This window comes from Hemicordylus capensis, chromosome 1, assembly GCF_027244095.1.
Source record: "Hemicordylus capensis ecotype Gifberg chromosome 1, rHemCap1.1.pri, whole genome shotgun sequence".
Taxonomy (NCBI): domain Eukaryota; kingdom Metazoa; phylum Chordata; class Lepidosauria; order Squamata; family Cordylidae; genus Hemicordylus; species Hemicordylus capensis.
In genome coordinates, this window is record NC_069657.1 from 102591560 (window position 1) to 102605566 (window position 14007).

The 14007-nt window shown below is 41.6% G+C and overlaps 1 protein-coding gene across 7 annotated transcripts in view; it reads left to right on the forward strand.

The window, feature by feature from the left end:
- Positions 1 to 13287, forward strand: part of NELL1 (neural EGFL like 1) — a 768366-nt gene extending 755079 nt beyond the window's left edge. For all 7 annotated transcript variants that reach the window (XM_053266636.1, XM_053266637.1, XM_053266634.1 and 4 more), the window contains 3 exons: positions 1650 to 1826; positions 5375 to 5599; positions 10695 to 13287. In XM_053266636.1, coding sequence (XP_053122611.1) covers positions 1650 to 1826; positions 5375 to 5599; positions 10695 to 10745 — 453 coding nt within the window. In that variant the 3' untranslated portion in view covers positions 10746 to 13287. The remainder of the gene's footprint in view (positions 1 to 1649; positions 1827 to 5374; positions 5600 to 10694) is intronic.
- The last annotated feature ends 720 nt before the right edge of the window (positions 13288 to 14007 follow it).

Consider the following 14007-nt stretch of genomic DNA (forward strand, 5'->3'; position numbering starts at 1 on the left):
TCAATCACCTTGCCTAACCATGGGAGGTTGGAGACAGGCCTATAATTGCCCAGTTCTGAGGAATCCAATGCAGGCTTCTTCAAGAGTGGTCTAATGATTGCCTTCTTAAGACAAGGAGACATCCTGTCCTCCCTCAGAGAAGCATTAATGATCTTAACAAGATCCTCTCCAATAACCTCACTGCTAGATCATATAAGCCATGTTGGGCAAGGGTCAAGAGGGCGGCTGGTAAGGCACAGTGTCCCAAGTATCTTGTCCACATCATCAGGAGTCACAAACTGAAACTGATCCAATTCCACCACCCAAGAGGAGCTGCTGGACACCTCCACAGTAGACTCTGCAGGAACTGTAGTTCAGCTCAAATATGAGAGATTTTATCTGTGAAAAACTCATTAAAAATATCACAACAAGTAACTGATGGATCCAAATACTCATTCAGGGGAGGAAGGGTATGTACTAGCCCTCTCACAACCCTAGATAACTCCACTGGACATGAGCTTGCAGAAGCAATATGGGCAGAAAGGAACTGTTTCTTTGCTGCACACATTGCCAGAAAATAGATCTTCAGATGCACTCTGTGTTGTAATCTATCAGATTCGAGCAGAGCCTTTCTCGACTTGTGATCGAGCCATCTATCTTGCTGCATCAGTCCCACTAGTTATTCCGTATACCAAGGGGATATGTTTCCGGGCAAAGTACAAAGTGCTGGTTATTACTTTTAAAGCCCTGAATAGCTTAGATCCGGGTTACCTGAGAGAGCACCTTTCTCTATAAGTTCCCCACCGCTCATTAAGATAAGAACAGCCCTGCTGGATCAGGTCCAAGGCCCATCTAGTCCAGCATCCTGTTTCACACAGTGGCCCACCAGATGCCTCTGGGAATCTCACAGGCAAGAGGTGAGGACATGCCCTCTCTCCTGCTGTTACTCACCTGCAACTGGTACTTAGAGGCATCCTGCCTTTGAGGCTGGAAGTGGCCTATAATCAGAAGGGGTCTGTCTTTGGGTGGCACCATTTCATCTTGTAGCGACCTGGGATAGGGCCTTCTCTGTTGTCACCCCTAGGTTGTGGGAAATGCTACCTGTGGATACTAGAAGATTATCTTCCATGGATCCCTTCAAGAGAGCCTTAAAGATCCATTATTTAGCCTGGTTTTTAATGATAGCTAGTTTTAATTTCAATTTCACTTAAATGCTTTTTTTATTTTAATTGTTTTATTATATGTGTTTGATTTTAATGTGTGCTGCCCTGAGCCACTTTAGGAAGGGGGATATATAAATTGAATAAATAAAATAAAAATAAAAGAGATGTTCTTCCACTTGCATAATACCTTGTGCAAACTCTTTCACAAGAAGTAAAAGCACTAGAACTACTATTCAGCACATGACTGATTGCACCTTCCACAGGTCCTTAAGCTAATGGCTCATTGTTCTTTTACTCCAACTCAGAAGAAAACATTTTATTAAATGATGTAAGAATGCATAGGTTTCTGAAAGGGGGCTATTTAGAAGTGTCTGCATTCATTAAGTGTGCAGTATTATCATTATAACTTTGAAATATGCTTTGCTTATTGCTAGACATGTTCCAATTTGCTGAAAAAAGCCCTTATTTAATGTCATTTGCTTAATATTGGTTATTTTGTCTTGACAGGATGGCAAGATATACTGTCGACGAACTGCTTGTGATTGTCAGAATCCCAGTGTTGATTTCTTCTGCTGCCCAGAATGTGATACCAGAGTCACCAGTCAATGTTTAGATCAAAATGGACACAAACTGTATCGAAGTGGAGACAATTGGACATACAGCTGTCAGCAGTGCCGCTGTCTGGTATGGAAGCCAACAAAATGTCAAATCATACTCAAAAGCCAAAGTACATATTATTAACAGGGAGTCAAAGTCTCATGTGCAGTGGCCACTGTTCATTTGAACCAGCCCCCATTTATTTATCATGGCAGAAACACAGTATAGCAGGCTACTGGTTGGGCCTTTTTCTCAATCAGTGTAAGTAGACCTACTTAGAAACAAGGGGATGATCCCGCCAAAGTCCAAATACTTGGTACTACTTACTTTTGCACTTACCTTTCCCATTCATTTCAGTCAAAGGGATGTGCTTGCTTGAATTGTGGGTTTAAATCTAGAAATACTAAGTCTGGGTATAATCCAGCTGAAGTTGTTTTAAATAACCAATAAATTCTTCTTAAATCAATTTTATTTTCTTAATAATAAATTTTCAGAAATTTGTGAACAATTTTATTGGAGTTTCATATTTTGAAAGTTGAAACCCCTGAAAACTTGTAGTCTGGCTTTTTGTAATGACTGCTTGTTTTTGTTGAGGTATTTCAGCTCTCTGAACCAGAACAGAGGGCTTCTCTGTGTGGCTGGTGACTCCAGATGACTGGATTGCTTCCTGGAGTCAACAATCATAGTATTGGAGTTTAGGTGGCCTCTACACGGCAGCTTTTTGTGTGTCCGTGCCCAGTTCTTATCCAGACTATAAGAGTTCTCATATAATGGAGAAGCCTCCCTGGTATGACATGATACAACAAGCCACACTGAGGCTATATGCATAAAAGCCTGATTCATGCAATCTTATTCCCATCCCGCATCTTTGGTAGTGAAGAATTGTGCAGATCAAATTCCTACGTATGAAGGCCTCTGTATGGAACACCACAACACACAGAACATTATGTGTGTTAAAGGTGGGTGCACATTCTCTTCCAATATGTAAAGACAGTTGCTCCTTGGGTAAATGCCTCCACTTAGCCAGCAGCACTGAGATTGTTTTTTAATCACCTAGTGTTGAAATTATTTTATTTTACAGTGTGGAGATGGAAATAGAACACATTGAGGCTCTGCTCATAGTCACGGAGAAGATCCTCTATGGGGTTTGCGAGGAGAGCGGGCTAAGCCTGCTCTCTTCACAGACGACCAGCCAGCCTGCTCTGGATGGCCGCAGCGGCCGCCCACACAACTGCCAGCTCCATGACGGAGCCAGCAGGGGCTGGGAGAATCGGGGGCCGTGCGGCCCCTGGAAGCTCCAGTATGCCTTGCACGAGCGTGCAGGGCATACTAGAGAGACCCTTTCCACATGTATTGTTATGTTTCTGAGGATCGTGTAGCCTTCAGGAACATTTTTATGCATGTGGGAAAGGCTTTTGGAGGGAGGGGAGAGAAGTAAAAATTACTGCCCCTTCTCCCTCCACACCCAGTCCTTTGCGCAAGAAGCCTTCCACACAAGGGATACTGAAGGCTCCTTGCAGACCTGCAGACCTCCTTCCGTCACTGGAAAGCTGTGAAACATGCAGGTCACTAGGACTACATGTTGTATAGGAAGCTGCCTTTCCATCCTCAGAAAGGTATAGGTCATTTGGGTCAATGTTTACCATTTTGGCCTAGAACCAGGGGGAATTTGAAAGTATTAGTCACCTTTATTATTATCCATCACAAAATAAAGTTGATTGATATTCTGAACATTTCACAAAGGGATAGATTAGAGGGATCGTTATGAATTCAAGACCTCAAATCCTCATCTATCTGTCCCCTGCCATTTGTGAATCTAACCTCCTAACTGACACTCCTCTCCCTCTAAATGGAAGTGAATTATCAGACTCACTGCTATTCTGGACTGCAGCTTTTCAGCATGGAGGAATTCAGTGCAATAGCTCACTCAATAACATAGTGTTTTTCAAATTCATGAACATGAATACTTGTTTTGCAAACATTCTAATTTATATCAGTATCTCTTCAGCATTCATCAGATTTAGAACTTGATAACATTCACTTCAGTACTAAAATAAGATACTGGTGTCATATCAGAATATAGCAGTATAACACTTAAAAGTCATGACTCCCCAGTGCCAGCATGCATAACTGAATAAGGTGTTGTGTTTGAAACACTGAGCTGTGAACCTGGGAGGTCCACCATTCAGATCTTGCCTCTACCTCAGTGGACCTGGGCAAGCATTGATTTGTGATACAGCGCATATGTCTAAATAAAGAGTCAAAATGACCACTGGCAAGTCTTTGGGTGTGCCTAATGTAGCTATTTAGTTACCAGCTGGATAAATATCCTAATCTTGATGCATATTGTAAAACCATATTTATCTGTAGTTTACATTATGAGCACTTGACTGTTTTAATCTAGTGTTACATTGCTGCTTCAACTCTGTACATTGTATGTTTAATTGTTTAAGGCTAAGCTACTAACAGGCTGTTGCACATGCTGGAGGGTAGTGTTAGGAATTATTTACCAGTGTAAGCTTTGATATTCGCTACAACATGGTTTCCCGATGAGTTAACTACTACGTCATTGTCTCTTAATGTTTGTAAAAGACCACATAGCATTTAGCCTTAATGCAACAAAGAGCCAGGAGTACTGCTGCAACCACGTGCCCCATCATTTCCCTTTTTAAAATGAATAGTTGTCATTATCCTGAACATAGGAACTACCCAGATTCAGGAGTGGGATGGAGGGTTCAGGGGAAGCAGCCGATTGGGAGACATCAGTGAGCCAAGCTCAAGATTCCCCTGTCCTTGTCCCCACAACACCAGCTGAACTGGGGGATCCCCAATCAGCAAGACCACCAAAACTCAGGATCTGCCCTCTTCACATCTTCAGTCTAAAAGGTCCTCTGAAGACCTCCCTCCCATGGTGGAGGCACCTCAGCACCACCAGAGCAAAAACCTACAAAATCAGGCAAGGCCCCTTTAAATACCAAGGGTTGCCTATTGAAGGGGTGGAGCTGAGTCACCTTGTCTTAGCAGCAGACTATAAAAGCCATCAGTCTCCAGAGAACTGCTACTGGAGCAACATTTTCTCATAACAGTACTTAGCTCAGATTAGCTCTAGTTGTTCTGACTGGTTCCCCTGGGAGCTGACCCCCCCCCCCCGCTCTTGCTGCTATGGAGAACATGACTCAGCTGGATCAGGATAATAGTTTGCATAGCCTTGTAAACTGATTAACAAAGGTTGATCAAAAACACATTTGCATAATAGGGCTATGCAATCTGAATGAAAATGCTTTTCAGAGCTAGACAGTTTGCCACTAATTCACAAGACCCAAATAATCAACTGACCAAATGAAATCCACATGCAGAAGCCGATTTCTACATCTGTATATCTACAAGGGCGGTGTTGTGTATGCAAAGTGCACAGTACTCTTACTGTTCTCAGGTACCTGATGGCGATCGGGTTATGACTGGATTGAATTCCTCACCACTGCCAGGTTTGGATAGCAAGCTGCCTGCTGCCCAAGCAAGTTCTCAGGAATGGCTAGCATTAAAACGTTAATCCAACAAATGGCCGATATTGATACTTTGTTTTAAAACTGCATAAAAATGTGACATCATTTCCTATGGGTCTTTTTCTCTTATAGGAAGGAGAAGTGGATTGTTGGCCACTTGCATGCCCCACTCTAAACTGCGATTACACAGCAATATCAGAAGGCGAATGTTGCCCCCATTGTGTCAGCGACCCTTGTTTGGCTGATAATGTTACTTACGATATCAGAAAAACTTGTCTAGATGGCTATGGAATATCACGACTCAGTGGCTCAGTATGGACAATGACTGGATCTCCTTGTACAACCTGCAAATGCAAGGTACTACTTTGTAAAATATGAGAAACGGATGTTGTGCAGAATTTGTATGCAGAACTCAGACTCATCCCTTGGAAGTTTTCTCTTAGCTTTCATTGACAAAAGGCAGTGCAGGAGGAGAATGAGAATGTGATGACAAAATTATGCAGTTTGTGGTAATGGTAATTATGTGATTATTGTCCCCGGAGTCGAAACCATAACTATTCAATAGCTTTCCGCAACTTTAAAGTATTTTTTCCCCTTTAAAGCCCTGCAGGTATTCTAAATATGAATGTAGGACAGTGATGTTAATAACTAGTAAACATTTTAGACATTTATAAATATGTATTTTCAAAAATAACTTGCCTCTTAGTGAAGACAGTTACAGTAATACAAATTGCACAATTCAACACATTCATGTTACATTCATTTAGACTCCTTTATGCCTCTTGCTACATTTCTTTAGCACTTACAGGGATTGGTAAAACCTGCAGATTGAGAAGAAGAAAAATCTTTTCTAAAGGAAGAAAACAGTAGATTCACAAGTAATTTTGTGAACATTTCCAATCTAATATGGCATGATTTTAGAAAATACCTAAATTAAGCTTTCTGCAGTTATCACTAAATTAGATGAAATTAATAAAAACAAAAGATTATAAACTGGAGACTAGTATGCAAGCTCTACTTTTTTTTATTAATTAAAAGAAATGGCTCAATTGAAGTTAAAGTTTCAGAATCCAGGCCATAATTATGTCTGCCACTGTAGTGTGAAATTAATCAGAATCTACTGGTAATTTCAGTTGAGAATACTTTTTCCCAGATTTATTATTATTATTTTTATTTATTTATTATCTATCACATTTATATGCCACCTGATATGAGTATCTCTTTTACAATATTATTTATTATTATTATTAAAAATATTTATACCCTGCCCCTTCAGTGCTCAGGGCAGCTTACAACAACATTAATAAAATAGATACCATAAAGGATAAAAGAAATTAATAAGGTTAAAAAGTTAAAAGATGAGGCTAAAACCACAATTAAAATAAGTTTTAAAGCCAAAATTAAAAGTTATCAGTAAACGGTGAAACATTAAGAAATGTGTTTTATCTACCAGATAAATGCAGTGGACAAGATATTAAAAAGCCTTTCTAAAAAGATACATCTTCAGTAGTTTCTTAAATACATTAAGGGAGGGAGCATAATGAAGCTCTTCGGGGCGGGCATTTCAAAGTCGGGCCACAACCCAAAAGACCCTGTCTCTAGTACCCGCCAGCTGGATCCCCGTTAGTGGCAGGGCTGTGAGCAGGGCTTGAGATGTTGAGTGGAGGGCCCTGGCAGGTTCATACGGGCAAATGCAGTCCGACAGGAACCCAAGCTGTGTTAGGGACTGGGTACCAAGATGTGGTGCTACAAGCCAAGCCAAGATTTGATGCTACAATCTCCAGTTTCTAACAACACACACAATGGAGCCAAATAGCCTCCCCCCGCCTGTTGGCACACCAGGCTTGGGTCTAGGAAGTCATTAAACCACAGTCAATTGAGAAGACCTTTCTCTTCTCCATAGGGTTAATGACAACTAGCAACAGCTCCAGGTTGTGTGTAGCATTGCTGTGGTATTTGTCATACCTTTGTAACATTATAGTGGTTTTTAAACTACCCTGTCCTGAGCAACTGTATTGTGGAGCTGGAAATCTTAGGAATCTGGCTGTGACAGCAATCAATACCAAGTCTGATAAAATTACATCCTTTTGAAAAACCTTGGCATAACGTCATGTGTTCTCCACACCATCAATTCTTGTGCTCGGAAATACTGTAATGTTCTTAGTGCAATTAGCATCAGTTATCTAAGATTATGCCTTTTACTTAAAATGAGGAGAAAATGAATATGTACCAAAACAGTAAATTTTTTACAGCTATTAATATGTGGCGTTTGAACATTGCATGAAAGTCAAATCACAATTTCTTGCTCTTTTATATCATCCTTATGGAGAGAATTGCTTTACTTTGATCCTTTGTTGATTACTAAGAATGTGGTTACAAGAAACACCACATGAAAATACTTTATGGAGGTTTTCTTCCTTATTTTTCTCTCATGCGATGTGGCAAATGAGCTATGGCTGGACCATTTGAGCTTTAATTCACTGTGATTAGCTTTCTTGCCCTTTCAGGCTGCTTCCCTGAGGCATTGTAATGAGCTGTGGCAGGCGGCTGTGGAGGGTGCTTCCATATTTGTATCTCAGAGGGTCAATGCATTTGCTCAGATGTCCAGACTCTATTCATATGAAGGCAGAGATAGGATTAGTATGGCGGTCAATTGCTTTGTTTGGTGTGTGGATTAAGAGACCCAAACACTTGGTGAATGCAGGCAGGAAATGACTTTATTAGAGAATGTTTAACATATGGTTTACAAAAGCAATAGTGAATAGAATTTCCTGATAAAACACGGCCGCGTACTAACGAATGTGTGGTTGCAATGGTAGCGAGAATATAGCACTGTACGCAAGTTCCTATGGGTTTGGGTAGAGTCCAGTTAAAAGAGTTCAGTGAGAGGAATGTCCAAAAGGTCCAAGGGAGGGACCGATCCCAGCCTTACCTTGCGTGTGGCCGGCAGGGCCGTGCCAGTCTTCTGCCAATTGCAGCCTCTGGGCGTGGGTCCTTGAAGGCGGAAGGCCTTCTCCAGGTCCAGGGGGTCCTCCAGGGGTGTTGTGAGCAGGAGTTCCTGGCGTGGTCAGCCACTGTGCTGGCATGGTTTGTTTAGCATGCAGATATGTTATAGATCACGTTCCCGAGGCAGGAGGTTACATACATACATACATACATACATACATGCAGGTCAAGACAGCCATAAGAAAATAAGTGTCCATCTGAGTTAGTCGCGAGCTGCAAGGCATCGCCAATGTATGCAAGTGTTCCTTCGGTTCCACGTGTATGTGAATCTAGACAGAGTCCAGGATAGAGCCCAAGCCAGGAGAGCGGGGGAACCCGGTCTCAGCTTGTGGGTGGGAGGTGGTACATCGTCCAGGGTGTCCTCTGGGGGTTTCCAGGTGGTCTGGCATCCTTCTGCAGGGGAAAAAAGAAACCTCACTGGGCTTGTCCGCAGCTCTGGTGGAGCTGCTCTCTACCAAGGTAGGGTGGAGTGTGTAGTGGCTTGCCCCCGTGGGTGTAGCAGGGTGGCTCCCCTCCTCTGGGTTTTTAGGAGTGTGAGCTGTTTCCCTGTGGGATGCGGTGGCTTGGTTTGCCCCCTGTGGGCGTAGCGGGGCAAGCCGTGGGTGGCTCCCCTCCTCTGGGTTCTAGGAGGGCGAGCCATTCCCCTGTGGGATGTGGTGGCTTGGCTTGCCCCCTGTGGGCGTAGCGGGGCAAGCCGTGGGTGGCTCCCCTTCTCTGGGTTCTAGGAGGGCGAGCCATTCCCCTGTGGGATGTGGTGGCTTGGCTTGCCCCCTGTGGGCGTAGCGGGGCAAGCCGTGGGTGGCTCCCCTCCTCTGGGTTTTAGGAGGGCAAGCCGTTCCCCCTACACTACACTTGATCTTAGCCAAAAGGCCGAGAAGCAATAATGGCTTTATATATATCAGACCCTACAAAAAGCATATCTGTTAGTTCCTCTTTTTGTCTTATAACTTGAGCAAAGATAACAAACTCAGCTGATATATTATTAGAAATGGTTTTGATTCAGATATTTCTGTAGCCCTGTTCAGGCACTATCAAAATTGGGAAAACTGTATTCATGTGCAGTTTCCTCAAGCGTACACTTGCAAGCCCCACCCCCTCTCTGATGTGTTCTGAAGCCCCACTCCCATTGTCCATTACTACAGTGTTTGTCTGCAGAGATATACACTGTACTCATGAACAGATTTTTTCTGGTGATGCAGAATGCTGGGAAACCTTTAGACATGCTGTGTACACAACTGAAGTGTCTTCTCTACATGACAGCCATTATGTGACCCCAGATGTACTATTTCTATATCCAAATCCCACAGTCCTGATCAGTGTTCCCTCTAAGGTGTGCACATGTGCATCCACTCACAGATTTTTTCTAGTCTGCTCACTTTAGATCCTGCTCAGGTTGAATCAGGAAGGTCCCACTCTGCATAGACGTGTGCACACACTGCCTTGATACTGCCACCCAGGACAAAATTCATTCCGCACACAAATGAAAAAAACTAGAGAGAACACTGGTCCTTATGTGGGGAGGAGTTCTGCTTGTGCTGGATGGACATATGACTGACAATCATCAATATTGTGTTCACAGTCTTCACTTCCTGAAGTCAGCTTAGATACGTAGGGAGAAATGTTGTCTGGATCTCTCTCAAAACGCTTCCAGAAACCATAGCCTCATTAAAAAAGGCAAAACAATATTTCAGAGTTGGCTGTCTGGCCTCAGAAAGAAAATTCATTCTTATCCTCTTTTAGACAATGGCAATCAAATCCTCCAAGTGCAAGAAAGCTTCATATGTTAAGAAATATGTTTGTATTTCAAAAGGGAAAGAAAAAAAGAATATTTAATCCTAGTATTTTCTTGGCAGAAGCCTACCACCTCTAATGCCTCAGGTGAGGCAAGGGTAGAGCAGGAAGCAGGATGAGATTCTGTCTATCTGCTCATATTTAATTTTCTGAATTCTTACCAGCAGAATCTGAAGCTGACGTTCTTGGGCAACAAAGTGAAAAGTTCATTCTTTTTAAAATGGATCACTATTCATACATTCACTGGAAGCCAATGTATAGAGAAGTTGTGTGCATCTTGCCACCACGCAGATAACCTTCCATATGAGCAGGGTGCTTTATGTGAATGCCTGATGGTGTGTGCAGTGATTAGTTCCATATGATCTTTTCTCACTTTCATGCAATGCCCTTTTTAAGGGGATAAGTCATGTGAATAAGTTGTTTAGCTTACACAGGTTATTTGTTGGGGGGAGGGGAAAATGTTCCACCATTCTTCCACCATGTTGTTATGGTCCTGCTGAATGAATGAAGCTGGACTCTGGCCATGAAAAAATGTGCCTGGTCTCTCATTCCTGTATCTGGATTGTTAATGTCCTTGTGATAATATTCATATTTACTAGTTCTACTAATAGAGTAATTCTGTGTTCTTATTTTCTTCTTTCCCCCCTCCCAACAGAATGGAAATGTCTGTTGCTCTGTGGATTTAGAATGTCTTCACAATAACTGAAGTAAAAAGCTGGGACTGTTCTTTTTGTGAGGAAAACTGATGCAATTTCCAACTTTCAAAACCAATGCAGTTGTTATGGGATTGGAGTTTTATACAACAGACAATTACCAAAGTCTCCGCCTGAGGAAGATATTTGGGAGTTGCCTTTGGGACCTACCACTACACACTCATCCTTGCTAGGCTTGTCTCGGGTGACTTTTACAGTACAATACATATAAATCTATGGTTGTTAAAAGTTTTGAGTGTTGTAAATTACACCCTTTCCCTGTCAAATCATTTGCAAATCCATTGAAATTATTTCAACAGTAAAATACGATGCATTAATTTGTTTAATTTGTGTACCAACAACATGATAGAAACTCCTGTTTTATTTTAGTTTTGATCAAGGTATTTCAAAATAAGGCTGCCTGTTGTGGTTTTGTCCCATAATATTGGCTATTTAGTTCTGAGGTCCCTGTCGGATGTATTTATGAAAATATGTATGTATGTACAGTCAAATTGCATAGTACTTATATTTCATAGCTGTCAAACATTGTAAAACATTCCAAGGTACATTTGACTTGTACAGGCTGGGAGTAATCAAACCTCAGCCTATCTTTATGGGAGGGGGGGAAGTCACAAGTTTAATGATGTGGCAAAAAGCACTTTCTTTTGCAGACAAATAAGCTAACAGCAAAATTCCCGTGTGGAAGGAGAGAGAAAGAATGGCACTGTTTTCATCAGCACTGCTCCAGAACGCATGCAGAAAATCATGCCACTTATCAACATTAGGCTTAGCAGAGTGTTGTAGTTTGCAAGTCAAATAACAAATATTGGATGTGGGCGTAATTCAGTCAGGATTGTGTAGCATTCAATAAAGCAATCAAAAGGGCTTTACACTTGTAGATTTTAAGTGAATGGGTGAGATTTTGATATCAGTCACACTGCTATACGTAAGTTTATAATCTCTCCCCCATGTAGTTGCTTTAGCATAATCATCTGCCATCCTCCATTATGTATGCCATAATGAACAAGTTCATCTCTGTTTGTACCATGTTAGAGCTTACAAGGAATGGTGTAAATGTCACTGCATTTAACTATAATTTCAGCATATATCACACTAGGCAGTGTGCTGGCCTTGGAAGATGGGTGGCACACTCCATGTTCCAATTTTCTTTTATTGTAATATATTCACCAAACAACCTTGTCCCCCTTTTTGACATTCAAAAAGACCAATTTGTTAATCTAGCCATTTGTAAAATGCTGTTTAAAACCTCACACTTAAGCAGGAACTGTAATTAAAACTTTGAAATGTGCACAAAGGTCAAGTTTAAATGATAGGTAGCTGCTTTGATTTCACAAGGCTAAGATGTTGCTAGTACTAGAACAAAATATGTCTTTCTAAAACTCAAATATGTTCACCTGTATCCAACAGGTTTTAATGCACAGATTGCCTCCCATAGGAAAGGACACCCACAGGATGAGGCAACTGTGTGGTAACTAGGAAGGAGAAATCTCCCACCTCTAGCTGCTGCAACTGGATGCAAAACTGTCCTTGTTCTTGGGAACTGTGAGTGAAGCAATAGGCTACACACCTTCCACTGCACTCATGGAACCTACTGTAGTCCCCCTTTCTGGGGAGGGAGAATCCAGTGTTGATCATTTGTTCCATTTATCTCTAAAAGTGATACTGCTTTTTGCTATACTGGTTAAGCCCTGCTGCACTCACTGATCTCTGAAAGTGCATCACTGTGCTTTTTAAAGTGCTGCTGTTCATTCTGCTTTGTGATGTGATGTACTCTTCCCTTTCCCCAAGTTCCTTTTAACCGAGCTTATGAGAGTGTTCAGAACCAGTTCCTGAAGACAAGCTTAGCAAGTATGAATTCCATTTGTGAAAGTAATCATTTTAGTCAAGAAACAGAAATCAGTTTGCAGGATTAGTTACAGTATAAACAATGGAAGAATGCTGGACTGAGCATCGTTCTGTATAATAGAAGTGTACTGATCATTCTACGAAACAGATATACAACACTATGGGAGATTTGGAACAGACATTTTTTAGCCTAGACATTTTGTTGAAAATGATATATCACAAACGAGAATCCAGCCTAAAAATAAATACTCTGATCCAGAGACTCTGATACATATGCAGGAATTTCAGTGTGTAGAGGGATTTTCATACAAATGGTGATTGCTTTGTTTTCTCCTAAGTCCCCCATGCACATGGGAATGTATGTGTACAAATGATGCCTCAACACTGAAAAGAACAAACAAGCCACTACTTGTGCCGGACTTCATGCCAGCAAAGTCTATCTATTAAAAAAAAGTTACCACCTTTTAGTGCCCCCCATGTGTTGATTATATTTGCATTGTTTTAATGACTGTATTATAAGATTGTGTTTTATAGGATCCTCAAAGGGCATTTGTAAATCACATCATCAACTCATTTTGTAAATCATGTTGTAAACCCAATGGTAATTCAACTGGAGAAAATGATGCAGTGGTTTGGGATATGAAGGGATTTAAAACTTGTGGCATCTAAATAAACTCCTGTGTACAGATATCCATGTCTAAGTTATCATTGTTTGAAACAGTATGTGTATATTGCAACATGTTTTTCAAAATGTGCAAACTTTTCGGATAAACCAGAAGGGGACAGAGTAGAACCAGGTGTAGAGCAGATGGACAGCTGGTCAAAAAGGTCAAATGACAATAAGGGAGACAACACACGCCAAAACCAGGTAAGAGATTCAGCATATAGTTGTCTATATACCACTGCCAGAAGCCCTCCGAGCCAAGGTGAGAGAGCTCGAGTTATTGCTTGCTAGAGAAAACATAGATTTGGTGGGTATAACAGAAACCTGGTGGAATGGTGAGAACCAGTGGGACACTGTTATTCCTGGATACAACCCTAAAGAAAGGACAGGGAGGGGCAGATTGGGGGTAGAGTAGCACTGTTTAATAAAGAAGGGACAGAATCCAATAAGCTAGAAAACCTGGGAAAACCAGAGTCCTCAACAGAATCATTACTGGTGACAATACAAGGATTGAAAGGAAATGTGTTACTAGGGACGTGCTATCACCCTCCAGATCAAAATGCTGAGAGTGAACTGGAGTTGGAGAAGCAAATAAGAGGGGCATCAAAGAGAGACAAAGCTGTAATAATGGGTTACTTCAATTACCCACACATAGATTGGGTAAATTCACATTCAGGTAATGACAGAGAGGACAAATTTCTAGACATGCTAAATGGGTGTGCCTTAGAACTGTTGGTCACGGAACC